This window comes from Archocentrus centrarchus, chromosome 22 (assembly GCF_007364275.1).
Source record: "Archocentrus centrarchus isolate MPI-CPG fArcCen1 chromosome 22, fArcCen1, whole genome shotgun sequence".
NCBI classification, from domain to species: Eukaryota; Metazoa; Chordata; class Actinopteri; order Cichliformes; family Cichlidae; genus Archocentrus; species Archocentrus centrarchus.
In genome coordinates this window covers 25,064,214-25,090,281 of record NC_044367.1, presented here as the reverse complement: position 1 = coordinate 25,090,281, position 26,068 = coordinate 25,064,214, and the positions used below count along the sequence as shown (strand labels likewise).

General features: G+C 39.9%; 1 protein-coding gene across 3 annotated transcripts in view; it reads left to right on the top strand.

Annotated features, from left to right (window-relative positions):
• ralgapa1 (Ral GTPase activating protein catalytic subunit alpha 1) overlaps positions 1 to 24,574 on the top strand; it is an 81,747-nt gene extending 57,173 nt beyond the window's left edge. For 2 of the 3 annotated variants that reach the window (XM_030718146.1, XM_030718143.1), the window contains exons 45-46: positions 15,676 to 15,800; positions 22,449 to 24,574. In XM_030718146.1, the coding sequence (XP_030574006.1) occupies positions 15,676 to 15,800; positions 22,449 to 22,594 (271 nt within the window). In that variant the 3' untranslated portion in view covers positions 22,595 to 24,574. Of the gene's footprint in view, positions 1 to 15,675; positions 15,801 to 20,376; positions 20,489 to 22,448 lie in introns of all 3 variants that reach the window. The other variant, XM_030718145.1, reaches the window with a different exon arrangement.
• Positions 24,575 to 26,068: the final 1,494 nt, after the last annotated feature.

Sequence of the window (26,068 nt, the reverse complement as noted above, 5' to 3'; positions counted from 1 at the left end):
TCATTCTTTTTCTATCTCTGTCATATTGTCTGTTTTTCATCTTTTTCACATTTATTACTTTTCGTTCTTCATTCAGTTTTTCTCTCCCAGATCTTTTCTTGTCTGTTCATTCTCATTGTCCTAAACTGAGGGAAAGTCACTACATGATGTAATAAGAATCCTTTAAGCCCAACTTTTCTCAATAATATTTCCCTGCTGGCATATTTTTTCCAGCCAGGTGCCCACATGTATGAAGGACCAAAAATGCAGAAAGAAAAAAGAAAAAGAGAACAATATGTAAATACATTTTTATCCAGCTAAAATAACTGAATAACTCAGTTCTCATCATCAGCCCCTGTCGTTTCCACCATGAGGCAGAAATGCATTGTTTTGGAAAGGTAGTACAGAAAACAGATTAAAAAAATATTAAATAAAGCATGAATGACAATATATTTATAAATTAATACAGTGGTAAACAAATGCAGTGCATTTTTAAAAAGAAGTATCAGTATGTGTGGCATTTTTATAAATTAACTAATACATATATATATTTTTTTATGTTATTTATGCATATGTCTTCTTTAATTACTTCCACACAGTCAGAAGATCTTAAATTTCAATGTGTTTTCCCCAGACCTATTGGGGTGTAATAAAAGCCTCTATAAAGGGTTATAACACAGCAGTGCACCATCACTTTCTGATTTATTAAAAAACAAATTTGTAACTTTGTTTTAAAATCACTAAATTAACAGAAAGACATTTTTGCATGGTTAGTTGCACTAAACTGAATTTTTCTGATAAGTTGGATTTAAACTGATGTGCTTGTGCCTTGATGAGGATCTTTGTCACTGTTGCAGCTGCGGCGATCGAACTGTTTTTAGACACAGTTGGTTTCATTGCTTTGTTTTGATCAGCCATCGCAGAAAAGGAGGCCTCGCACGAATATGTGGCTCACTCCTTTCTCCGTGTTTTCACCGGGAGCTGCTTTGTTTCATCTACAGTTATTTTTGTCTTGATTGTCGTTAAATATCTGCAAGCAGGTTCCCGCTCAGAGTGAATTTAATTGTTTGCTGCTTTCTTATTCTGCAGGGTTGCATTGAAAACAGGAATATTGATTCTCAAATGTGGTTTGGGAAACTTGAACTAAATTTAAATGAATATAATTAAAAATGCTATTATCCCACGCACTTCTATCATTAAAATAGTGTCCGGTTCACCTAAATTTGACCTTAGATCTTTTTATGCAAACCATTTCAGCCTCATAATGTAAAAAAATTAAAGCAAAGTAAAATGTTTGTATCATAAGATATATTGCATGTCAGATTATATATGTGTTAACTTTTGTTCTGGATAATCCTCCTCTCTGAAACACAAGAGTGACCAAAATTAATAAAATGGACTGAATGTTTTATTCAGTATAACCTGAAATGAGGGACTGAGCCCATTAACTCATCAGGAAAGTGTTAACAAAGGTCAGGCTGCAAGGCCTTTTTCCCATAGACTTCTATAGGTGCAGAAGTCTTTTTGGAACCACAGGTATCGCCTCCTGTTGGCTATTAAAAAGGATGCAGGTTTAAGGCCCTTCTGCATTGGTTTCACTTTTCACACCTTTTCTAGTGTCTGTGTTTGGGGATCAAGCAGTTTTGTCCACCTAAGCAGAGAAGCTAAGGTCAGCTTAAAGTTAGCCAGGAGAAATCCAGTCTGCCTGGCCGAACAGGAAAAACATGGACAGGATCAAATCCGACTCTTAGTTGCTTCCTTCTGGCTATTATTAGTTAACTTTAATGAACCCTGCTGGATAACAGGAGCTTGGCAGTCGTCGTTAAGCCGGGCTTCTACCGATTTAGTACAGAAATTAAATTTTTGGTGGTCCGGGCTTAGGACTGGCACTAGTACACTGGCTTGTGGCCCCCCATGGTTGGGTTATGTACTGTGGTTTTCTGACTGTAAAGTAGTAGAGATCTAAGACAGATGAATGATTAACATTGAGCTGACATACCTGGAAATTAGGCAACATGATGGTTAGATGTCCTTGTGTATGAATCTCCTCCACTGCTACATAAAGCTGCAGCTGAGCGCTGCATTGTAACATTGACTGATGGGACCTCACTGAGGGGCTGACACAGAAGCACATGGAGAGAAGGTTGGCAAGACAAAGTATGTCAGTGTTAACTGGCATTTTTCTCTTCTTTCTTTCTCTCTCGCCCTCTCTCTCTGCCTGCCTTCTTCCCTCCTTCTCCTGCTCCCTCTCTCTGTCTCTTGGCCCTCAGGGCAGTCCATCTGCCTTTTCTCTCTCTCTGATCTTTCATTCACCATGACCAGAGCCATCCAAAACCACACAGCACACTCGCACAGGGTGCCAGGCTGCTGGGGCAGCTGTGTGTAAGCACAGCTCTATCTCACATATCAGCTCACTGCAGCAACAAAAGCAGTCCAAAACTCCCCGACACATGCATGCACACACTCTTCATATAGGCCTCACTACACTCACACATGTCATGATGAACAATAACACGCAACGAGTTTTAGAAACTTTCTCCCCCCTCTGATGGCTCGTGTATGCACACAGCAGCCAGTCTTTGGTCACGTAAAGAGTAGCTCACCAGAGTGGAATCAGTCCTTCTGAACTCATAGTTTAGACCAGATGAAAGTGAGGAGCAGACGCTGTAGTAACATTTTCAACACTCCTTCAGGATCCTGGTGTAACTTGAATAGCCCCTAGATGCTCTGTATCGCAGTTCGCTTGGATTTATTACTGGGAACACATTTAGCAGAAGTTAGGGCAGTTACAAAGCCATTTGTAATAAACTTAGAAATATACATTAGAGATGGAAGACAGATAAATCAGTAGTACATGTTTGCAAGAATGCATTTATGAATACAGAGCAGGAAAAACTACATTTACCCATTATGCACCTTTTAGAGGTGGAAAAAGAATGTCATCCTGCAGTATAAAGCTTCTACCGGAGGTTTTTTTAAATGTTGCTTTTCTTAATGTGTCCGCTTGTGGAATTTTGATTTCATGACAAAAAGGAGATGTAAGCTTTAGATTGTGACATGTGGTGTGGGTGTAAAGTTTATTTGTTTGCAGTTATTAAAAGAGCTTAAAGGTGTGTTTCAGCCCTCAAAATTTCATGTGGCTGTCTCCTGTGTTGTGAGTGCTCAAAATGCTGGAAAAAATTATTGTACCAAAAAAAAAAAATCAGCTGAGTCTGAAGAGGTGAGGTTGAAACTTATTTTTACATTTGACAGATTTTATAGGAGGCGATTTGAATCTTTACCTTATCAAGTAAAATGTGTTTTCCTAGCTAAAGTTGAGTTTTGTAACCAAGTTCCTCTGAGCAGAGTCACCGTCAACTGTTAGACCACATTGGCCCAGTGGTCACCTAGCTGCATCTACTACAGCTGCTCTACCATCTGATAACACCATGTGTATTAGTGTGTGTGTGTGTATGAAGAGGTTTGGGAGACATGTTGCACTATTTGTTTGGTGTGTGTGTGTGTGAGAGAGAGAGCGAGAGGGAGAGACAGCAAGCTGTGGCCATCCTCCATCTGCTCCTGTGTGATTGTGGTTTTGGGGAACAATGTTGGAGAGGCACTAAGCTGCTATACACACTCTCTCACACACACACACACACACACACACACACACACACACACACACAGGTTGCCAGCAAGTGTTTGTATGTGGATGAATTTTCTAATAAATATCACCTAGCCATTTACACTAACACAACATAAACACCATAAAGTGCGCATGTATAACTGTTACTCTCAGTATTTGTGTGTGTGAGAGAGAGAGAAGTCCCCTCTAGTAGTTGATTGGCAGAGATAGCTGCACTGAGGCTGGGGTCAGCATATGGCTCAGTATGATAGCGATGCTGTGTGTGTGTGTGTGTGTGTGTGTGTGTGTGTGTGTGTGTGTGTGTGTGTGTGTGTGTGTGTGTGTGTGTGTGTGTGTGTGTGTGTGTCTGCCTTTCTCTCGTTTTCACACTCTGTTCCCACTGAAATGGTGGCAGCTCTGGGCATGTAGCGCTATTATCCCCCATATCCACACACACACACGAAGGGCAGCCAAACGCCTAGCGGCCTGCCTGGCTTCTCTTTGCCAACTCCCACAATAGAGCCTATTGTCCCAGTAAGGCTACAATCTGCTGTGTGTGACAAGGATGTGTGTTTCTCTCACCACGGCAGAAAGGTGAGGGCAAAGCCTTACAAATTGAAGACATTTTCTTATTGCTGATGCTGAAATGGGGTCATGTTATCCTTAACCTCCTGCAGGCTCCGCTGCATCCGTCAGACACTGGAGAAGCATTTCATTTGATATAAAAAAAAGCTGCACTGATGCCCGTGTTGTTCTGTCTCTCTAATATTAATTAAAAAAAAAAAATCTTTCGTGAATATAAATCAAAAACACTCTGTGAGAAAGTTTCCCACAAGTAAAGCTTCTGTGTCTTTTAAAATATGGGTGAAAATGAATGTATTTTCTGTGCTCAGTGAAAACGCTGCAATGTGTGAGCAGCTTCTGCTGGCAAATTGACAGAAATCAGTGCCACACATCGAGTGGCACAAAGACACAGTCAGGATTAGGTTAAGGGTCTGTGTATTAGTGTGGGTTAAGGGCAAGGAAATTAATATGTCTGTGTGTGTGAATGCTTGCAGAGGGGGAGGTTATTGTGGTTAATTGTTTCCCGTTGGGTAGTTAGAGGAAATGAAAAGAAAAGGGGTGATGAGGAGGGGTCACGGCTAATCTCTTCCACTTCTCCCTGGGGAAGTGTGTGTGGTTGCGGTGCTTCTAGGATGACAGTCTGCTTCACAGGCACACAGTGCTACAATTTCTAATACTTGAAAGTATACAGATGTTACAGTTGTTTGCAGGTATTTTTCAATTAAATTTCAATGGTTATTTTGGAGGCATAATTAGGTACTTTCGACTGCTGCCTTATTTCCCAAGGGGTCGCCACAGCGGATGGATCCACATATTTGATTTGGGGCACCATTCCTGATTTATCCCTCCCATTTATCTGGGCCTGGGAGTGGCACAAGTACTGTGGTAGCTTGTGAACCCCCGGGGCTGAATGTGCATCTCCTCCTGGTCTTTCACATCAACCTTTTAAGTTATATATATATATTTTTTTAATAGGTTTGACTCATCCAGATGACTTTTAAAGTTGTAGCAATGCTTTTATCTTAAACGCAAGTTCTAGTTCCACGTTTCTATTTTTGGACTTAACTAGTCTGGCTTTATATGATTAGGAGCCGTTTTTGTACCCACACTTTAAGCTACACTGTAGGAATGAAAGTATTGGGGCTACACAGTCTCTTAATCTTTGGATTCACTGTTTTCAGTCCCATTGCCACTGTGTGTACAGTCTGTCTTTACAGATATTTGTGGAAGAATGGGTCATAAAGGACTCACCAATTTTGAGTGCGGTACTGTAATAGGATGCCATCTTTGCAACAAGTCAGTTTGTGAAATTTCTTAACTGCTAGACATTCCACATTCAATTGTAAGTGTCATTATTGTAAAGTGGAAGCATTTAGGAACCACAGCAACTCAGCCACAAAGAGACAGACCACGTAAAGTTGCAGACCGGGGCTGCTGAGTACTGAGGCGCATTGTGAGTAAAAGACACCAACGCTCTGTTGGCTCAATAACAACAGAACTCCAGCCTCCTCTGACATGAACATCAGCGCAAAAACTGTGCACCAGGAGCTTCGTAGTGTGGTTTTTTATGGCCAAGCAGCTCATGTAGGTGTAAGTATTTTGGCCCAGTATTTTGTCTACATATTGTAACTTCTGCCTGATTGGCTGCCCTCATAAACTGAGCTCATAGCCAGCACAGTGTGCCTGAAATTACCCCTTCTCTGTGACATTATACAGAGCCAGAAGTTTTAAGAAAAATGTTTAAAAACTGCCTGAAACAGAGTGTGTAGAGCAGAAAAACAAGGAAAAGCATAATAGGTCCCCTATAACCTGCTATATGATGTTGTAAGAGACTCCAGTAGTGAATGGCCACACAGGAAATCCATTGCAACAGCACATCAGAGTACCAAAATACCATATTCGAGTGCATTTTACTTTCCCATGAACAAAATAATCGAACCCTTTAAACATGACAATTAATAACAATAATACTTGTGTGTACAAGTTTTTTTTTTGTTTTTGTTTTTTGGGGTTTTTTTGGAGCCATCGTAAGAAACTGGGGTGAGTTATGCAATTCATGCATCTACTGCGGTAAGTTGAATATTTTCATGAAGCACTGCCTTTTTCCTGCACATAAGTGATGGCACATCGAGTCACACGGGGTTAAAACTGTTTTTAATATATTAAATTTCTCTTACATAGAGAGACATACATTTAAACATTTTAAGGTAGTAGCTCGTAAGCAGAAGCGTCTTGCACAAGCAGAAAGCACCTACATTTCTTCTCAGCTTTGTAGTAATCTCTCCTCCACCCCGAAGGAGCAGTGTGACTAGCACAGTCTATAGATAGGTGTCAATTATCAAAGCAAAGAGCGGGTTGATCTTGACGTGCATTACTTTGATGTGCATTACTTTGATATCACTCCTGTTCTGTCATGTTTTTTGGGGTCTAATTTCCAACGTTTATGATTTATGTCGTGACTGACTGACTGAGCGAGTGTCTGTGTTTGTGTGCAAAGCATACATGCCTGTCACCGAGAGCTGTGCAGACACATGAGCTGCAGCCATCAGTGGCTTGATCACACTTTGTTGGAGCAGGCCCCCCTCTGACTGGTAAACAAGCTAATCTGCAGTGTGTGTATGTGAGTGTGTAAGTGAGTGAATGCGCTTTGCGGCTAGGTGTGCGAATGTAAGTATCTTTATGTGATAAGGTGTTTAAGATTCAGGGTGGGATCCCTCACGGATGACCGAGACAAAGTGCAGCACAGCAGACTGTGTATCATGAGCTCTAATAGCCGTGTTGGATTTAGCCTTTAAGAGACAGAAAGAAAAAGAGTACTGATGAGCACAGAGAGGGGGGTGTTGGTGAAGGATTAATTACTGCTGCTAATTGGATTAGAAGAAAAAAATGTTTTTACCCAGCTAATAAGTGTTAAGTGGGGCAGGATTTTTGTGTCTCAGGGGAACTGGTTTCATCCTAGCAGGTGTTTTAAGTGTTACCAAAAAAGTTTTAGAATTATTTGGTGGCTTTACAATCTAGTTGATACTCATCTGACAGAAGTTTTGTGGTTAAAATGAACATCAGTCTAAAACTTTTGCATGTTTTTGTCAGTTCAAATTATGTCGCTTCAAAAGAAAAATCTGATATTGCTCAATTTGTCCAATCAGTAAAACCTTCAATAAGATGAAGGAAAAGCTTCATACAGTCACATTTAAGAAGTAGTAGACTTGTATCATTTGTCCAAAATGACCTCATTCTTTTGTTTGACAAAAAAAAAATTAGTCTGTGCATCTTTGTTGCACAGACTGTATATGAAAGATGGATGTAGCTGTTGAGAGTTCCCCCATGGGTTCCTGAACTCTTGTTTTATGGTCATTACTATGTTTGCTGTCATCATGTGGGGTGGGGTTTTTTTTGTTGTTTTTTTGCACACAGAGTAACAATATTGGAGAGAGTAAACTTTTCAGCAAACATTAACTTAGTTACTAAGCTACAGACTGTATGGGTTCCTTGTACAGTTACCTGCTAATTTGTGCTAAGTAGCACACAAATGAAAGACTATTGAAATATTACTCATCAAAAGTAGAGCACAGACTTCTCGAATGGTACGTTCATGCAGTTAAATGCACAATAGTCCATTTTATTTGTCAGATAATTGCTTTGCATAATTTCACGGACAGCACAAAAAACAGCAGAGGTCTAGTTCGCTGAGTCCAATTAGCAGAGGTTAGCCATCAATGTGTCAAACAAACCTGTCAGTCAAAGCAGGCATGCCCCAGTTAACACAAACTTTAAGTTTCAATCGAATATAAATAGTTACGTTACAAAAACATACTTCTCATACAGTTGTGAAAGAGGAATTACCAAAAATACTCTTGTAGCAAGCTATAAAGTTGTACATTTTAACATGGGAGTCATGGGGATTGACTCGTTTTTGAGGCAGCCTCAAGTGGCTGCTATAGGAACTGCAGTTTTTATTTTTGGCACTTCCCCATCAGCTTCATTTTGTCACCTTAGCTGAAATGTTAATTCTGTTTTATATAACGTGCCAGGCTTTTTACTGTTTGCTTTTTTTTTTTTTAAGGCTTATTATGGACAGCTTATAATGCGCGCTGGAAGCGGAAAAATGTACAAAAACTAGTCCTTTTTCTTTGAATCTAACGTCTGTGCAATGCATGCAGTAGGTGAGGAATTACTTTTTGGCAGCTCTTATATCCATATTATAAGGATTCATATCAGTGATTGTATAGATATATGTGTGTGTGTGATGGGCTGGGGGTAATGTGCAACCGCCTGCAGATAAGAAGCGGATACATCTCCTTAATAAGAGAATTATTATTACGGTCTTGGTGACAATCACCAGCATCCATGCTGTGCCTGTGTGAACTTTGCTGTCTCTATGCTGGTTAAATAAAGCTTGTAATTGCACTGGCAGCTTTAAGGCTCCCCTGTGGTGACAGGGAGGTAGGTGAGAGGGTGTGTGTGTGCACATGTGTGCGCGTCCACACATGTCAAAGGGTGAAATAGTGGGGTGACAAGGGGCCAATTAATGTAGCACGTCTGTTTTTTCTCCGCAGCCTGTTTCTGCATCAGGTTAAAGAGCAGATGAATTGGGGCAAATGCGATTGTGTGTATGTGTGTGTCTTTTCATGCACATCGAGCAATAAGTAGTGCATTAGACTAACCTATCTCTGTCCTCATCTTTGGCGTACGTGAACACACACACACGCTCATAATGAAATCACAAAGCCTCCATATCATTGCTATCACAGAAAGATATAAACCCATTAGCTTGTTCCTTTGGGCGTGGACACACACACACACATGCACGCACAGGTTTATCATTACACGCTGTAAAGCTTTTCCAATTGTATTATCCCTCTGATGTCCTTCGCTCTGTTGTCTGTTCCAATGCCCGGGGTGCAGAGGACAGATAGGGGGTGTGTGTGTGTGTGTGTGTGTGTGTGTGTGTGTGTGTGTGTGTGTGTGTGTGTGTGTTTATGATGAGAGGTATCTTTTAAACAAGAAAACGGACAAGTTGTCCTGCTTTTTAATGCAATTTTCTCAAAATAGAAAATCATAAAAAGTTGTTACTACAGCAGGAAAAACAGGATGGACTGCTGTACTTCATGTTCACCCTTTTAAATTAGAGTGTAAATTAGAGTCACTTGTCTGACCAGAGGAAATTGCCTATTCAGATTCAGCACCAAAAGACTAAAGAAACAGGCTGGGTTTTCCCAGGCCGTGCTGCCCCATTTTAGTTTATTTTTGGTCAACTTTAACACACCTACTTTGAATGCTTATTAAAAACATCAGATGTTTTGTTTTTTTTTTCATCGACAGCCATAAATGATTTTCAACAAACACACTCTGTTCCTTTTAAACACTTCAAAGCCAACTTTGCTCAGCTGTTTTTCCCCCATCAGTCCTATTCAGTAAGACTGATTTGAGGTATTTTTCAATACTTTTTCCATCTTCAGAATAAACAGAATAATGTGTTGCAAAATACAAGGCAGGGACGTCATAGTGTGTTGTGTGTTAAGATAGCTAAGAGACTGGGAATTGTCCCACATATTCATTTAGATACTTATAAAGCCCCAGGTTTGTTTGTTTTGTTTTTTTTATTTCAATTTGATATGCATTTGTAAAAAAAAAAAAAAATTTTTAAATTTCCATTTCTTACTATGTTGTTTTTTTGTTTTTTTTCTGGCATTTTAGCCCTTATTGGACAGAAACAGTAGTGGGAAAGTGTGGACTCAAACCCAGGCCCCTGCATCCTTTCAACATATGGGTTGCCTGGTCAGCCACAGTTCCCCCATTTCTTACTATGTTTACAAAACACATAAACATGTCCTGGATCCAGATATGTATCCATATTGACTACAAAATTTGGGTTAAGCCACACTTTTTCTGACAAACAGAACCAATCACATAACCTCCCTCAGGGATGTAATAACGGGCATATTTGTTGCTGCAGCATCTTGAAGTCAAGTCTTAAAAAGCGCTGAATTTAGTTCCCTCAGTTAAAGTCCTTAGATGTTATTCATAAGACTTAAATTGTATTAAGAAAGCTCCTCAACAGTTTTTATAGTCACCAGTTACTCAATAGGAAGCTCATCAACTCTAAAAGGACAAGATTTCAGGAAAAGCATCAGTTCAGCTAAACAAATAATTTTGTTATTTGTTAATCCAGACTGAAAGACCTCAAATTATTTTGTGGATCTTTGTGGTTATTTTGCTTCTCTTTGGAATTGCATTGGCATTTTTTTATTTATTTATTTATTTTTTGTGGTTTACTTGGATTTCTTTGTGGTCATTTTTGGTTGCTTTGTGATGTTTTTCAGTATATTAACAAACAAAATCCTGACGGTCTTGTTAGACCACTGGGAAGTGGGGAAAAACTTCCATACACACTCATATTCACACCTACAGTCACTTTAGAATCACTACACTAACCAGCCTAACCAACCTAACACGTCTTTAGACTGCGTGAGGAAGCCCGAGTACTCAGAGAAAATCCACACAGGCACGGGGAGAACATGCAGCATCCTCACAGAAATGTATTCATTTATTTTCATGGTTGTACTTGCACCGCTTAACATCTAAAAAGATTTCGTTTTTTTTTTTTTTATATACTTCCACAAACCCCTCACTGAGGATCCATGAAAATCCATGAAGCTCTTCATTCTATTATTGTAAAGAAAATAAATAAGGACCTCCGAGCTTGTGCTTCTTCAGTTTATGTCACTGCTGGGTCGTTTTGAATGCAAAATCTGATATAATGAACATATTTTCGACTTTTTTTGTTTGACTTGTATGACTGTAAACAAATTAGTTGCATTTCATGTGGTGCTTTTTTTAAAAAGTGTCTTTTGTAAGAGAAGGGTTAGGGTTGGTTGGGGTGGAGGATACTAAATAATTGTATTAATAATTGATTAGAGGCTGTCACAAAAAAAATCGCCAGGGTTCTGATGCTCGCTGTAGACACCATACAGTCACATTTCTACTTCTAGATACTTTCATATATAGAGTATATTCACAGCACACAACCCCTACATACAAACATTGCCATACACACACATCCCAGCGGTGGGCCCAGCTCCTAATGTGCTAACAAGCTCCCTCTCTCCTCCCCTCACCTCCTCTCCTCCAGCCTCCCTCAGTCTCAAGTGATCACAGGAGTCGAACGCCGCCACAATGAACGGCGCTGCGGGAGAGAAAAGGGCTGAAATGGAGAGAGAGAGCGAGAGAAGAGGGGGAGAAAGTGCTGGAGGAAAGCACGAACACTTCACTCTCTCCACTCCTTTCAGCCATGCACAAGAAAATGAGTTTCTGACTCAACACAAAAGAGCCTCTTTATCCGCCCCCTCTCTCCTCCATCTTTCTCCTGTCCGCCTTTCTCTGCTCTGCTTTCTTTTTCTTCCTCACCAGCCTTTCTCCCCTCTTCCTCCCCTTATAATTTTCCCTCTTTCTTTCCCCTTCTCTCGCTGAAAGAGGGATATTTTTCTGCTAATGACTTAATAAGAGGAGCCATCTGAAATTCAATTACAGCAGATTTCATAGTGGCGACTGCCATTTGTATAGAGGGACGGAGAGATGGATGGAGGCAGAGATGTGTGAACGCAATGCAAGTCTATTTTCTATGACCTCTCAATGGTTTCTACTTTTAAAAAAAAAAAATAGCAATAATAACTTTATTTCTGTGCCGTGTTTCATATAGAGGAGCCTCCTTCAATGCCTCACAGAGCAGGATTTAAAAATTTGGGAAATAAATAACAAGGAAAAACTAAAATCGTTAAGTCTCACTCACTGTTTCTCACATTAAGTCAGTATTTTCAGTCTCAAATACGAAATATGCTGAAGCAGAAAGAGACTCACGGGGCGCATATTTATTTTTGGCTTAAAGAGACCAAACCAGACCATATTTTTGCTTTAAAATTTCCTCCAGCAAAGACAGCGAGAAGGGTTTGTCTGAAAAGCAGTTTGCTTTGATGGCGATGCGGCGCGATGCAGCGGCGCTGTGCAGTGACAGCTGCGTCAACAGAGTTTCATCAGGCTCCCAAGGCAGGACAAAGTGTGGAGGCCACATGTGACTTTAATGGAAAAATAACAAAAAAGTTTAATATGCAGTCAGTGTTATAGAGCCACTGGACTTGGACATGTTAGTTGCTAAAATAGCCCGGCTTAGCCTACGTTTTCTGTGCAGGGTATTTTAAAGCTCGTTCACCGCTGATGAAGGTGACACTATTGCTTGTGTATTTTTTGCGCATTAGTCCGTCTGTGTCCCTCCTCGTGTTGCCTCTTCACAGTGGGGAGTTGGTGTTTGTGACAAGGTGACGCGGCCCACGCTGAGAGGAACAAAAAGGGAAAGGGGTATAAAGGAGGCAGACAGAACGAGTGAAGAAAGAGCTCCCGTCACTTATCTCAGCAGTGGTACCGCATCTCTGTATGTATTTGTCCTTATTCTCCTGTCTCTGCAGATGTCTTTCTTTCCTGCGGGTGTCCTTTTAAACCTTTTCACCTCCTCAGAAATGAGGAAACAGAAGCCTTTTATGTGCCTCCTTTTTTTTTTTTTCCCACCTTTCTCAGACACACATTATTAAAACATGATATGAAGATGATTAGGTGTTGTTTGCCTGAATATATAATGGCACCTCTCCCTCCTAATTGCATTACATCCACACACACACCCCCCCGCACTCACACAAACACCTTCACCCACCAAAGGGGGAGGTGCGATGGTGGTGAAAGGGAAGCAGGAAAAGGCAAACGGCGAGATCACATAGAGTCTCAGTGTGTGAGGCGCTGGCTCAAAGGTCTTTGTACGCCTGCCGCTCCTCTCTCGGCTCTCGTGTTGTTACTTAAACATCGTCCTCACTTCCTGTGTGACTCGCCGCAGGATTCTCCTCCTTCCTCATCATCACCTTTGCTATTTTCCATCGTCTTTTAACAAGTTCTCTTCCTCCCTCTGCATCTCACTGTATCTGAGCCTCCGACCTCCATCCCATCCCTCTGAGGTTTCGATGTGTGTTTTTGAAACAATAAGATGCTGAAGGTCCTGTGAAGTCAAGTTTGGGAAGTGTCAGAAAAGATATAATAACAAACTGTCACCCTGTCATAAGTTTATTTAGATTTCTTTCTTCTCTGGTTTCCCTGCTTTTTTCCACTTATCTGCCCTCCTCCCTTCTGCTCTGTTGTGCCAGCGCACTTTAAAGCAGCCATATTGCTGTTGTTATCATTGTCTCTAACTGAATCAGTTACCATTAGACCTGAATCTCTCTCCTTCTGAGGCCCATAGACGAGCTCTCTAACCCAATAGAAAACCCATGGGTGCTATTACTGATGGCCAAGCCATTCACAACACGCGTGTACACACACACATACAGATTTCATTCTGAAGATTCATTGGCTTAATCCCATCACACACACAAACAGCATCACGTGCACTTACACACACACACATTGTGCCTTCGCACATCCAAACTTATCAAATCCAGACACACACTTAAACACTGTTTTCTCATTGAAAAGCCCTCGTTATTGGAGCTCACTGAGCAAATGGTCATTCTGTGGGGAGATGATGGGACTGAACTGTGTGTGTGCGCGTGTTTTCAGGAGGCCGGAACAGCTGCGCGTGTCTGTCATTATGGTGGGATGTATGAGAAGGACTAAGCACGAGAGGGTAAATGTCATTCTATCAATGAGGTTATCTCTAATAGATGGACAGTTGAATTCCTGGTTTCCATTTACTCTGCTCTCCACTGAATCCCTGCGCCTCTCACTTTGAATAATAACAAATGATAAATAGCACTTCTTTTTTTCTTTTTTTTTATTTTATCTCGCTCTGTGTCTGACTGGATTATTCCCAGTAGCGTAACATGGTGATGAAGGTACATGGTCATTCAATGAGCACATTATTTTAGTTTTCTTTTACTGGAGTCCAAATCAGGGTTTCTGTTTGTTTGATTTTGTTCCTTTTGTCCTTTTACCTTTTATATTATTTAATCCGAAAGCTGTATTCCTTTAAAGGTTTACTTCCTTTTATATATGCATCCATTTTAGGGCATGCCCTGGCAACAGGCATTTTATTCCAGAAGGCCGTACTGAGTGAGAAAGAGCAATCCGAGGGCCACGCACTGGAGGACTGAATTGAAATATGACGCACACCGTGCTGAATTATGTTAAACTCCATGAATTTGGAACACAGGCCAGATTACTTCACAATAGGTTATTTGTTGGGCTACAAGGCCTACATAATCTGAATAAGACATGCAACTGATTTCAATTGAGTGCCAAACTCTTCACAAATAATGCACATTTAATCGTGATTATAATGAGCTTTTTTAAAATTTGGAGGCACATTCAACGACTTGAATGTAGTTTTCTCCTGGGACATCAAAGGTTTTTGAGAACTATGCAATCTGCAAAAAAAGAAGTGAAATGGAAATTAGAGAGAGCTCTATTAAAGTAGCCCAACTTCATTTTAGTTTCATATGTGATTGTATGAAGCATGCAAACATACAATGAGCAAGGTTTTTGTGTTTTTTTGCCCTCCTTGTTTTTTGTTGTTTAGGTTTTTTACAGTTGCCCATAAAGGTGCAGGTTTTAATACGCAGATTTTTTTTTTTTTTTTGCCCCTTGAATCCAATTCAGGACGGTTTTATTTATATAGCGCCAAATCACAACAACATTCACCTCAAGGTGAAATACCCTACAATAATACAGAGATCTCCAACAATCAGACCACCCTGTATGAGCAAGCACTTGGTGACAATGGGAAGGAAAAACTCCTTTTTAAGAGGAAGAAACCTCCAGCAGAACCAGGCTCAGGGAGGGGCATCCTTGGAACCACAAGCAAGCCTGCAGTTTGAGAGCAAAGTGCTCTGCTGGGGTGTTACGATACTGTGAGGACTTTAACATAACATGGGGCCTGATTATTCAAGACCTTGATAACCAAGTTATCCTGGTCTTTATTCCCAGTTGTCCAGTGTCCTCTGTAACACCACCTATTTCAAACTCTTCTGGACCAGTTTGTAACTTTATCTTGTATATTCTTACCTGCATTACTATGACCAGTAATCTGACCTTAAATGCGTATTTTTATACTCGACTAAAATGGAGTAAAACAAACAAAAGTAATGGTTATTTTCGTCTTTTGTTTTATTTTTGTCATCATCAACCATATGTGACTGCTGTTATGAATACTGATGTTACATAGTTTGTCCACCAGAGGGCAACACACTTTTGGAAAACCACAAACACGACAACCAGCTGATCTGAGCATCCATCCATCTATTCTCTTCCGCTTATCCTGTTCAGGGTTGCCAGCAGTGTCGGGCAAAGCGTGAATGAGTAATCCAAGACTTTTTGTGACATAAATAAAATATCTGATTTTTAAATCACCGCTATTGGTCTTAAAAATCCTGTACTGGTCGGCCTCTAGTGGTGGTTTTAGTGACTTTTCCAGGGGAAATTGACTCATTGTGCTTCTTTCTGTTAGTATTTGTGTTTCCACTCCTTTCTGATTTGGCCTTGACCCTTGAACTCAGCTATGAGGAGCGAGCCCGATACTTAGAAAACATTGTGCAGCACCACCAGGAGCCGACCACATTTGAGGATTACGCAGCCCGAGTCTACAGTCCTGCTCCTTGCACTCACCTGCCCTCTGACACAGGTAAGACCTCACCAGCAGCTGTACCTGTCAGTCACCTCGTCTGTCTGATAGAAAGCACAAACACACAGATTTAATACTGAGGGGATTCACCCAAATCTAGGTGAGAAATGAAACTTCTGAGTGATCCAAAGTGGCCACATGGGCATATCGTCTTAGAACAAATCTTTGTATGACTTTGGTAAGTGACAAACATACAAATTTGATATTGCTTTAAATATTTACACTGAATTTCTAAACAAAGTTCTTGGAAAAAAGTCTTAAATTAAAATTTAAAGTGTCTTAAATTGTTTTTAAATGGCCCCATAATTTGCTGTAGGTGCAGGAAGTTTAAGATGTGTAAAATATCAGAGCCAATAAGAATAACTTGGAATCAGATTTAATAGTTGTTTCATTTGACTTGATATTTTTATTATAAGATGTAGTTACATTGTCCAAAATATGGCTTCATCACAAAAATGGCATTTATCTCTGTGTTCCACTAAAAAGTATCCACAGAGTCTGAGTCTGATTTTTCTTAATAAGCAGAGGACGTTTAGGAAGATGTTTAGGATAATGCAGAGCTGACCTTGATTTAAATGCAACATAGTAGCAATATGACTAAATGTAAAGTTTAATTTATTCTCTCCCATGGAAGAAAATTGTTTCATTGAACCGGACTGTACCAAAACTTAAAAAAAAAAAAAACATGTGGAGAACAAAGAAGGAAAGTGGACTCAGAATTCAATAGCATACGTTCACATGGGAAGGATCAGCTAAAATCCTGCTGACCTGCCAAATAATAGACTGAAAAACCTCAGAAGGCGTCAATTCCCATAATCGTTCCTGCCATTTGGAACAGTCTATAAATCTGATCTTTAGCCTTGACTGTCAGGTTTCTGAACCAGCTGGTAATATCATAACATGAGATGGACTCTAGGAGACATCCCAGCTAGAAGGTGTAAAAATTTAGGTGAAAAGAGGCCTTGTTTTGACCAGCCACTTATCCCCGCATGGCGACCTGACCCTTGAAAAGTGTACTGACAAAATGCACTCCAGTGAATGGTCTGAAAACGGTTCAGAGTTACCAAAGAAAGTGTCGACGGATGCGTGGAGTGGGTGTAAAAATTGATTTGTTTTCAGTTTTTAATAGAGCTAGTATGTGTTTTTGAGCCCTGAAATCTTCACGTGAATATGTCCTGTATTCATAAAATTATGAGGCATCAGAAATGCTGTAACACACTAGTTACAAAGTACAACATTTCAGCCCACCTCTGTGTACTTAAAGGGCCTTTAAACTGGAAAATATTCACAGTTTTCATTGAATATGCTCAAGTTCACAGCATTTTTCAACTAGTTCTAAAGGTCCAGGTTCAATGTGGGCAAGCGAATGCTAATCACACTCACATTTTTTTGGTAATGAACAAAAATTACAATCATTCTGGCATAAAGGTCTTTTTAATTTTAGAGGATATATTTGGCTATAATATCCCTAAGGACCCCAGAGTAATGTTTTTGGGACTAATACCCAATGACATGATTTGAAGCAAAGATGTTTCTCTCTCCAAGGACAGATCGGTGGCTAGACATGGTAGAAGAAATGCACTCTGTGCAAAAAGTAAAAAAAATATATATATATATATATATAAACTTTTTAAAATGACCTAACAAAAAGGTGTCAGGCGGGAACTTGACCCGTGATATAAAATGACTAATAACAATAAAAAGTATTAATATATGGAACCCTCCACGTACACACAGGACGCTCACTTTACTGCCATGTGTGGCAAACAAAAGCATCAAATACTGTCTGTTATCAGGATTGTTGCACTGCTGAACACTTCACAACTTGTGTTTATTTCAACATTGTTCTGTCTTAATTAAAAATGTCTTTAAAACGATTTTGATTCATAAAATGGTGCAGGAACCGCCACAATAACAGCCCACTCATTTATGTGTATTTGTTGTATACTGATTGTAATTTGTTGGCGCTCGTTGTCTAGATTTGGTAGGATGAAGTTCAGCGCGCATGCTGGCAGCTCACAGCCTGATTCACAGTCTGAGTATCTGCTGAGCTCTGTTTTGTATCCAAAGCTGCGCTCGGCCCTTTTTCCTCTCTCCAGAGCTCCTCTGAGGAATTAGCTGACATCTGATCAGCCGTAGAGATGCCAGGCACGCACATGGGACTTATATATGACTCTCATATATATCCTGTTAAGTTTATTAAAATGATACAGATCGTTACTCCTTGCAATGTGTCTGCTTAAGTGAAATTTAAAATGGCGTTTTGTCCTTTGGCTCAAGTTTAATCTAATTAATTTATTGCAGGTAAGCCACATATTTTCTTCTTAAAAATTTATAAACATATGAATTAAACGAGCAGAACTGTGTGCTGTAATCAGGGATACATGTGACTGTGTGTGTTTGTCTCAATATTTGTATAACTGATGCCTGTTTCCTTTCCTTAGCCACCTGCTCCTCATCTTACCAGCTGCTGTGTCAAAATATTCATAATTGTGCAGTAATAGTCGACCTGCTTTGAGGCTGAATGAATCTGGCACAACCTGATGCACTTTTTGCGTCCCCACCCCCACCCACAAATTTTCACTCACTCTTATTAAATGGCATTTAAATGTCCCGGTAACATATTTGAGACTCTGTATTGGTTTGTCATGGGTTCAGCCCCAAAAGCCATTTCAGAGCACAGGATCAGAACTCGAGTCGGATTCATTACAGGACTAAAATAAACCGGCCTGTTCATTAGTCAGAATATGTGTGACTAAAAAGTCTGAATTCTGGTGCTGCTTTTGATAAACGTTTGATGATCCCGTGCTCTGAAATCAACTCAACCCCCATCCCTGCCCCTCCCCTTGTATTTACTCACAGGTTCACATCCCTTAACAGCACAATGATCAATCATTCTTCTCTCTTTCTGTTTTTATTTCATTTTGTATCTTTATTTTTCTTTTATTCCAATTTTTCCCACCCATTTTAATTTCTTCTTGTTCCCCTCCCCTCCTCCTTTAGATCGTATTGTCTCACTTGCCTATAGCTAAAAGGTAAGCCTGGTCACATGATTGACACGCCCCGTTCTGATTGGTTCTTCTTACTGACGTTTCAGCCTAACCTTTGCACTCCTCTGGTTTCTCCACTGTTTGTTGGTCTCTCCGTTTCTTCTTCCTCTTCCTCCGTGTTGAAGCAGGTCTGCATGTGTTAACAGCAGCCTTCACTCTCACTTTAAAAGGAAGCCTCACTTTCAGTTTGTGGTTTGGTATGACTTTTGGTTTATGGATAATTAACAGCGGGCAACTTGTTTTTGTTCTTGCGTGTCATTTAGAAATGAGAAAATACACACATCCAAGTTTTCTTTTTTTTTTTTTCTTTTTTTTACCCTTTTGGTTTCAACAAACATCTGAGATAAATTTCAAGCTCTTGAGCAAAAACCCTCACCTGATTTAAAATGTTCAGTCTCTCCTCCTACTTGAGGCTGACTCCAAAAGTGAATCACTCCCATGTTAACGACTTTACAGCAGAAATAAACTTGTTTGCAGCCTGGTCTTCTCTATGTATAGTTTCCCATTTTTATAACAAATCTTGGTAACTATCCCTGCTGAACTGGACCTGTCCACTGGGTGCCTTTTATATAATTTTATGGCAATTATCTGACAAATATTAGGGCCTGCTGTGTGTTTAGTTGTACTACCAGGCCATCTAAGAAGTTTGTGCTTCAGTTTTATTGATTTTTTTTTTTTTTTTTTAACTGATAGTTAAAAAGAATTCGTTTTTTTTTTTTTTTTTTTTAGTTTTGGTTTGTTTTAATTTGGTTTCCCTCAAATTAACTTCAAGTTAAAGGGTTAAAACAGCCAAATGCAGGTCATATTGGGACAAATTAAAGATGTGCTGGACTCACTGGCTTTTAGGATTGAAATAACTATGATTTATTCATTTACCTTCACTACATCCTGCTAAATATTCCTTAAATATTCCACATGGATGTCACACCAAAATGCTCTCTGAGACTGGACGAAAGTGAGATGTCCTTTTCTAACAGTGTGAGACTTTTTTCTGTCTGTCCACTCGCTCCGTAACTTTCGTGGTCATTCTGTTAACCTGCGATGTCCCACTGACCTGGTGAAACTTGCCCTCTAACCTTTTTGTATCCTCCTCTCTCTTCCTGGTTTTGATATGACAGTAGTGCTGTAGTGCTGTTCACAAATACACACTGTGTCCTATTTTAAATGTGTAAACTAAGCGTAGGTCTGCACACAAGCTGTTTGAATACTGAACTAACACTGTTTTCTGTGTTTTCATTTTTGCACTTTTAAATATTGTAATGTGGTGGGGACAGGAAACATTAAGTGAATATTTTCTTTTTCATTATGTTCGTGTACATGTTGTGATGTGCTCGTGAAGTCTGTCGTGTCTTTCTGCTCTTTTCTGTTATACTTTCTGTTATGTGGCTTTCTGTTTTGTTTGTTTTTTCCTGTCATTTTATTCAGTTTTTCTTTTTCTCACCTGATCTGTTCCTCTTTCCATACCTTCTTTATCCCATTTCTTTCCCTCTTTCCTCATTTACCCTCTCCTGTCTTCCTCTGTTTAGAGGAGCATAGTGCTCTGTATCTGATGGTCCCTAAACCACTAGACAGCTTTAACCAGCTCAGGGTCAAAGGGAAAGGGCTGAAGCAGAAAGTTCTTCATGCTAGCTGTGAATGGTACACATTAGTGACAGTTTACATTTGCCTCTTTTCCACTGGTACCTACTAATCGTGGCTTGACTCGACTCGGCACGGTCTTGTTTTGTTTCCATTACAATTGAGTACCTCCTCGATGTGGGTGGAGTCGATATAGCAACACAGGCAGTAGTCTCTTGACGTAATTTGTATGCGACTCAAAACACAACACAACAATGGATGAAATAGAGGCAAGCTAACAGCAGCTAATGCCAGTTTACTATTGTCATCATTCATAAGTCCCCCGTACAATGTTTTAATGGATGAAGGTTATCATTCTTAAGTATTAAAATATGTATGCTGTATGTGCATTTCAGATGGCTCTGTTGTCGCAAAACTATTGCTGCAAACCATCAGTCTGGGCATTCAACCGAGCCTCCCAGTGTTTGCGTGCCTCCATTTTCTTGCTGTCGGGCTTTAAAAATGGTGCGGTTGATTCTGGTGAAGGAGTCACTCTCATGACTCAGTTAGTGACGACACTCCCTGGCCAATCAGTGGCATGTTGTTCTTCGATGGCACATTTTCCTCAGATTGCTTGGAACCCCGCCTGAGTGGGTACTACAAAAGTACCTGGTACCTGGACCTAATGGAAATGCCTACAAACCGTGCCGAGTTGAGCTGCGCTGAGTAGGTGCTAGTAGAAACGCGGCAATCGTTTGTGTGGAGTTCCTCTTAAACTGAGAATCAAACAGGGTCAGTTAAGAGCTACAGATGGACTCCAGCTGACTTACATTTTTGTTAAATTCAATAATATGTGAGGCAAATGTTTCCTCTGCTGCCAATATATGAAGCAAAAATGTGTGAAACGTTTGATGCCATGACAGTTTCTTTTTTTTTTTTCTGCTCATGTCTGTCTGTCACTGAGAGTGGGACACCCCTAATATGGAAAAGAAAGCTCAGTAATATTAAAACCACTAGAAAGGGGATAAACACTGAAAAATGTAAACTAAAGTTATCAGACATTAGAAAATAAATCAGCTTTCTGTAACTTTATATGAAATATCACAAGAAAGAAACACCTTCATAGCTCTTCACTCAAGCCTTTTTAAGATTTCTGTGTGGATCCAACAGGCTTCCCTTTGTAGCAATAATCTTTCTCAGTCACCACCTCTTTTAGGAGGAGGTTTCATTTCTCACAAGCTGGCCGACTGAATTAAAATGGCAGATACTGTTTTTGTGCTCAGAGATCCCGACTTTTAATTCTGCTTTGGTTTTATACATGTACGAGGGCATTTCAACAAAGAGACCACAAATTTGGTTCTACAAGAATTTTAGATTTTCAGCTTCCTTGAAACGTGGACTTGCCTCCTGGTAAGACATAATAGGCCCATTTTAATAATAAAATGCTAATGAAATCTATTAAATTCAGACTTTGCCTCAGTGATGCTTCAGCTAAACCAACTAAAAAAGGATGAGCACACACTGTCTGTACATGAGTATACATAAATGTCAGGACATCAGAGTGTCGGTGACTTTTACTTCCATTGTAGAGGTTCAGTTGCAGAAAGTCAGACTGGTAAATGATTAGTTTATCTTGTCGCTGTTTAGCTCAGATTAGGTAAACTCTGGTTGGTTTAATTAATTTAATTTTTTGTTTCACAGTAATTATAGGACATATGCATGTCTAGTGGTTTTGGGGAGCCTTTAAATTAAGAAAGTACAGCTTGTAGAGTTCCTGTCTTTGTAGCTGTCTGTCTGTCCGTTTGTGTCTCTGTCAGTCTGTCTGTCCTGCATCTGAGTCTGTAGGAATCTGTGCAGTTTGGCTCTGTAGACCATTGTGGGCTGAGATGTAATTTTCTTGTTGTCCCTTGATTCTTTTTCTGCTTATTTACCTCCACCCCCTTTCTCCTATCAAACCCCCCTGACCTCACCCGTCTTCCTCTCAAATGCCCTCCCTGTGCCCCCTCCTCCTCCTCCTCCTCCTCCTCCTCCTCCTCCTCAGGCTCCTGCCTAGAGATTCTTCGGGGAGAAAGTCCGGCTCTTGGGGAGGCCGGGAGCGACTCGGCATCCCCCATGTCTCCTCGGACTAGCAAGAGTCGCATGTCCATGAAGCTGCGGCGCTCCTCCGGATCAGCCAATAAGACTTGAGCTCCCCAGGCTGCAGAACTCAGCCAGAACATGTACTTCATATCATATTAGGAAACAAAAAGCTTTCATATCAGCCAATCAGAGATGACAGGATTCTCAAAAAGAGGCAATTTTAAATTGGTCCATTTAAAAGCACAAGAAATTAGGTATCAAGCAAATTAAAATAAAATCTGAGTAGGCGCTGACTCGTCCCAGCATGTTGCATTCTGATTGGACACTAGCCTCTCATGGCACACGTGTTCTCTTGTTCTAAATACATGTAATGCTATTCTATAAACTATACTGCACCTTTTATTTTGAAAAATGCTTGCAGCTGCTGCTCCATATATGTGCAGTTTTGCTTAAAAGAAAAACCCACACACAGACCAGTCAAACCAGTGTTGCAGCATGTTGAGTAGAAACATTAGCAGTGCAGTATTAATTCATAACAGCCTGTGCCACAATAGAAAGTGCACAAAACACCAGTCAGTGTGAGCAGGCCTGCGAGAATGAAGAAAAGCCTCAGTGTGCCACATCATACGCAGTGTTGCTGTAACGAATCTGTATATTTGTACTATATTTGTGTGTACAGGCTGAAGCAGGAGTGGAGGCTGTAAAGAAAGTGAGATTAAAAAAAAAAGTCTGTTTTTTTTTGTTTTGTTTTGTTTTTCGGGGCGCAGTGCAGACCTGAAACTATAATGGCCGGGTTGGTTTAATTGCAGCGGCGTTTTTCAAGCCAAAAAAAAGTTTCGAGTTTGAATCCAGAAGAAAAGCCTGAACTTCCTCTGATGAGCACTAACAGGACAGACTGATTGAAGAGGAGGGACTTGTTATATAATTTTTTTTCCTTCTCATGCTGTAAACAAGCACTGATGTTCACTACATGTATTTTTTTTTTAATTGACTGTAAATTGTGTTTTGACCCAAACAGGAATGTTGCTGTATTTTTAAGTCACTCTGAGGCAAAGAACCACAGCTTTTCTGTCTTTGTTCCCTCAACTGTATATCTATATGAGTATAAATATATATATATATATATATATAGTAGATATATGAATATCTGTAAGAATGTGTACAGTGTGAGGAAGCTTCGTGTGTGTGTGTGTGTGTGTGTGTGTGTGTGTGTGTAGGATTATAGCTGCCAAAGCCAAACTGGTTGAAATCCAAGCCACAGGAAAACAAAAAGTAGGCTATCGCTACAAGATTTCAAGCTTTCATAACCAGTTTGCTCTTCACCCTCCAGCTTGGAAGTCTATAAGGAGAGGATCATTGTTTTCATGAATTACTGTAAAAGGTGGAGGGAGCTGGCATTTAAAACACACACTCCAGCTTGTCAGCATCTGGGTCCATTAAATGCCACTGAGACTTTTTAGGGCTTCATTTTCAGTGTTTGTAGGCAGGTTTAGGGGTTGACAAAACTACAAATGAGAGAACCACAGCCAAAGAAGGGGAAGAGAAAGAGGTGTCATTAGGCGGGTGGCATCAGCATGCAGTCACAACACTAATACAGATATATATATTTTTTTTCCCATGTATTTAATGTCCTCAGTTCAGCTCTTTATGTGAGATCAGAGGAAAAACAATCACCTGAGAGCCTGAAAGTTAGTTTAGTCTCTACACATGAAGGCTGTTTGGTGTACTTCAGGGTTTGTCAGGTTAAATGATACTCTTCCATTAGGTTTATTTTCTATAACTGTGGTCTGAGTGATCCCTGATAGTGTTAAAGGTTTTTGTTATTACTTTTTCATTTTTTTTCTTTCAGCCATATACACTCTGTAGAGATTAAAGGGATTGTATAATATCTTTTTTTTTCATTTGAAATTGTTAATATTTAAAAAGAAAGATGTTAGATTCATGTGCTGTTACTTGAAGTCAGCTGAGGTTTAAGTCATCCCTTTAAATTATTTGCTGTTACTCTTGTCACTGAGATCAAAGCACCATTGAATGGTTGAGAGGCCCCACTGCACCCTGATCTGTACATGCTCTGTGTGTGTATGTGTGTGTATACACATATATATATATATATATATATATATATATATATATATATATATATATATATATATATATATATATATATATATATATATATATATATATATAACTACAGCTCACTGAACCTGAGTCTGCTCAGTTCACACCCCAAACTCCGTCCCAGCACCCAAACCACACAACAGCGCCGTTTACACTCCCCAGTGTGCTTTGGATTACAGTGCCCGTGACTCCAGATTATCACTTGAGTCCACATGCTGCTTTAAAGATTCACAGGTTGTAAATACTCTGTACTTTTGGCCCCCTTCAACTAAAATGTCCACCCAAAGAGCAAGTCATATCTGCTTCACTGGAGGACTCAGTTTGAACCTACCAAGGAAATCCCCCATGTGGATGCTCTGAACCGGATTGATACTACTGATTACACACACTGCATGACACCAGTTTAGTACCACCTGCATGTTCTGACCTGCGCACTCCACAAAATGTCAACCATGTAAATGTGTTAATGTCAGACACATGGCGGGTGTGTGGATGTGCCACGATGGAGTTTGACAATAAAACAATTCGTACCAGTAACTGTTGGAGTCGTGTGGTTAATCAGCTTTAAAACAACAGCAAGCTGACAGCGCAGTGTTGATTGGTCTCTACTGACATTTTATTCACAATTCAGTCATTTAGTTTCACATTCAGCCATATCAAAATAGGACCATACAAGCTTCATAGAACCACACGTTACATTTTTAGCATCATAAAGGCATTTAGCAAATATCTTAACATGAATAATCAAAGACAAGACTTTTTCTTAATAGCAGTGTGACATTAACTTCCATTTCTGTATGAAAATATTTTATAGCTGAGAAATTAATGAGCATGTTTACTATAAAAGGCATTTTATGGTCTGATTGTTTTCTCATGTATTTATTGGTCTCTGTACATTTGCAGTTTGAAACTTGAGCTTTTAGGATGAGGAGGAGGAAGGTCACCAGTTAGGGTCACACTCCTAAGCATCAGTGAATGCACAAACATATGCCAAGTTCAAAATGATCTGCTGTTACGGCCATTTTACTCACTCTGGTGGTGGAGCTAATGAGATTCAGTGCCATTTGATTTGCAAGAGAAGCTAAACTGACATTGGAAATAATTTAATCTCTTAAACTGATTCTGGATCATTTGTTCTGCCAGCTATGCAGTGACTTTAAGTGTCCCTTTTTCCCTTTAAGAAGAGCGAGCTAGGATGGTTGTGTAGAAGCCTGTTTGCAGACATGGTTTCAGCACCTTGGACAGATAACAGTGAGTTTTTTTTTATTTCAGCACCATGGACAGTTACATGTAATTGTTTAAGCATCTTTCCAATAATATTACTGGGCTTTTATTCCCCTCCCTTTAAATAAAAGGCAAAGTGATTCTGGTGCGCATCCTATAGCACAGTCCAAATATACTGCAACAGAACCATAAATGTGTACACAGAAAAGGAACAATCAGAAATTTGTGGCAGAAAAC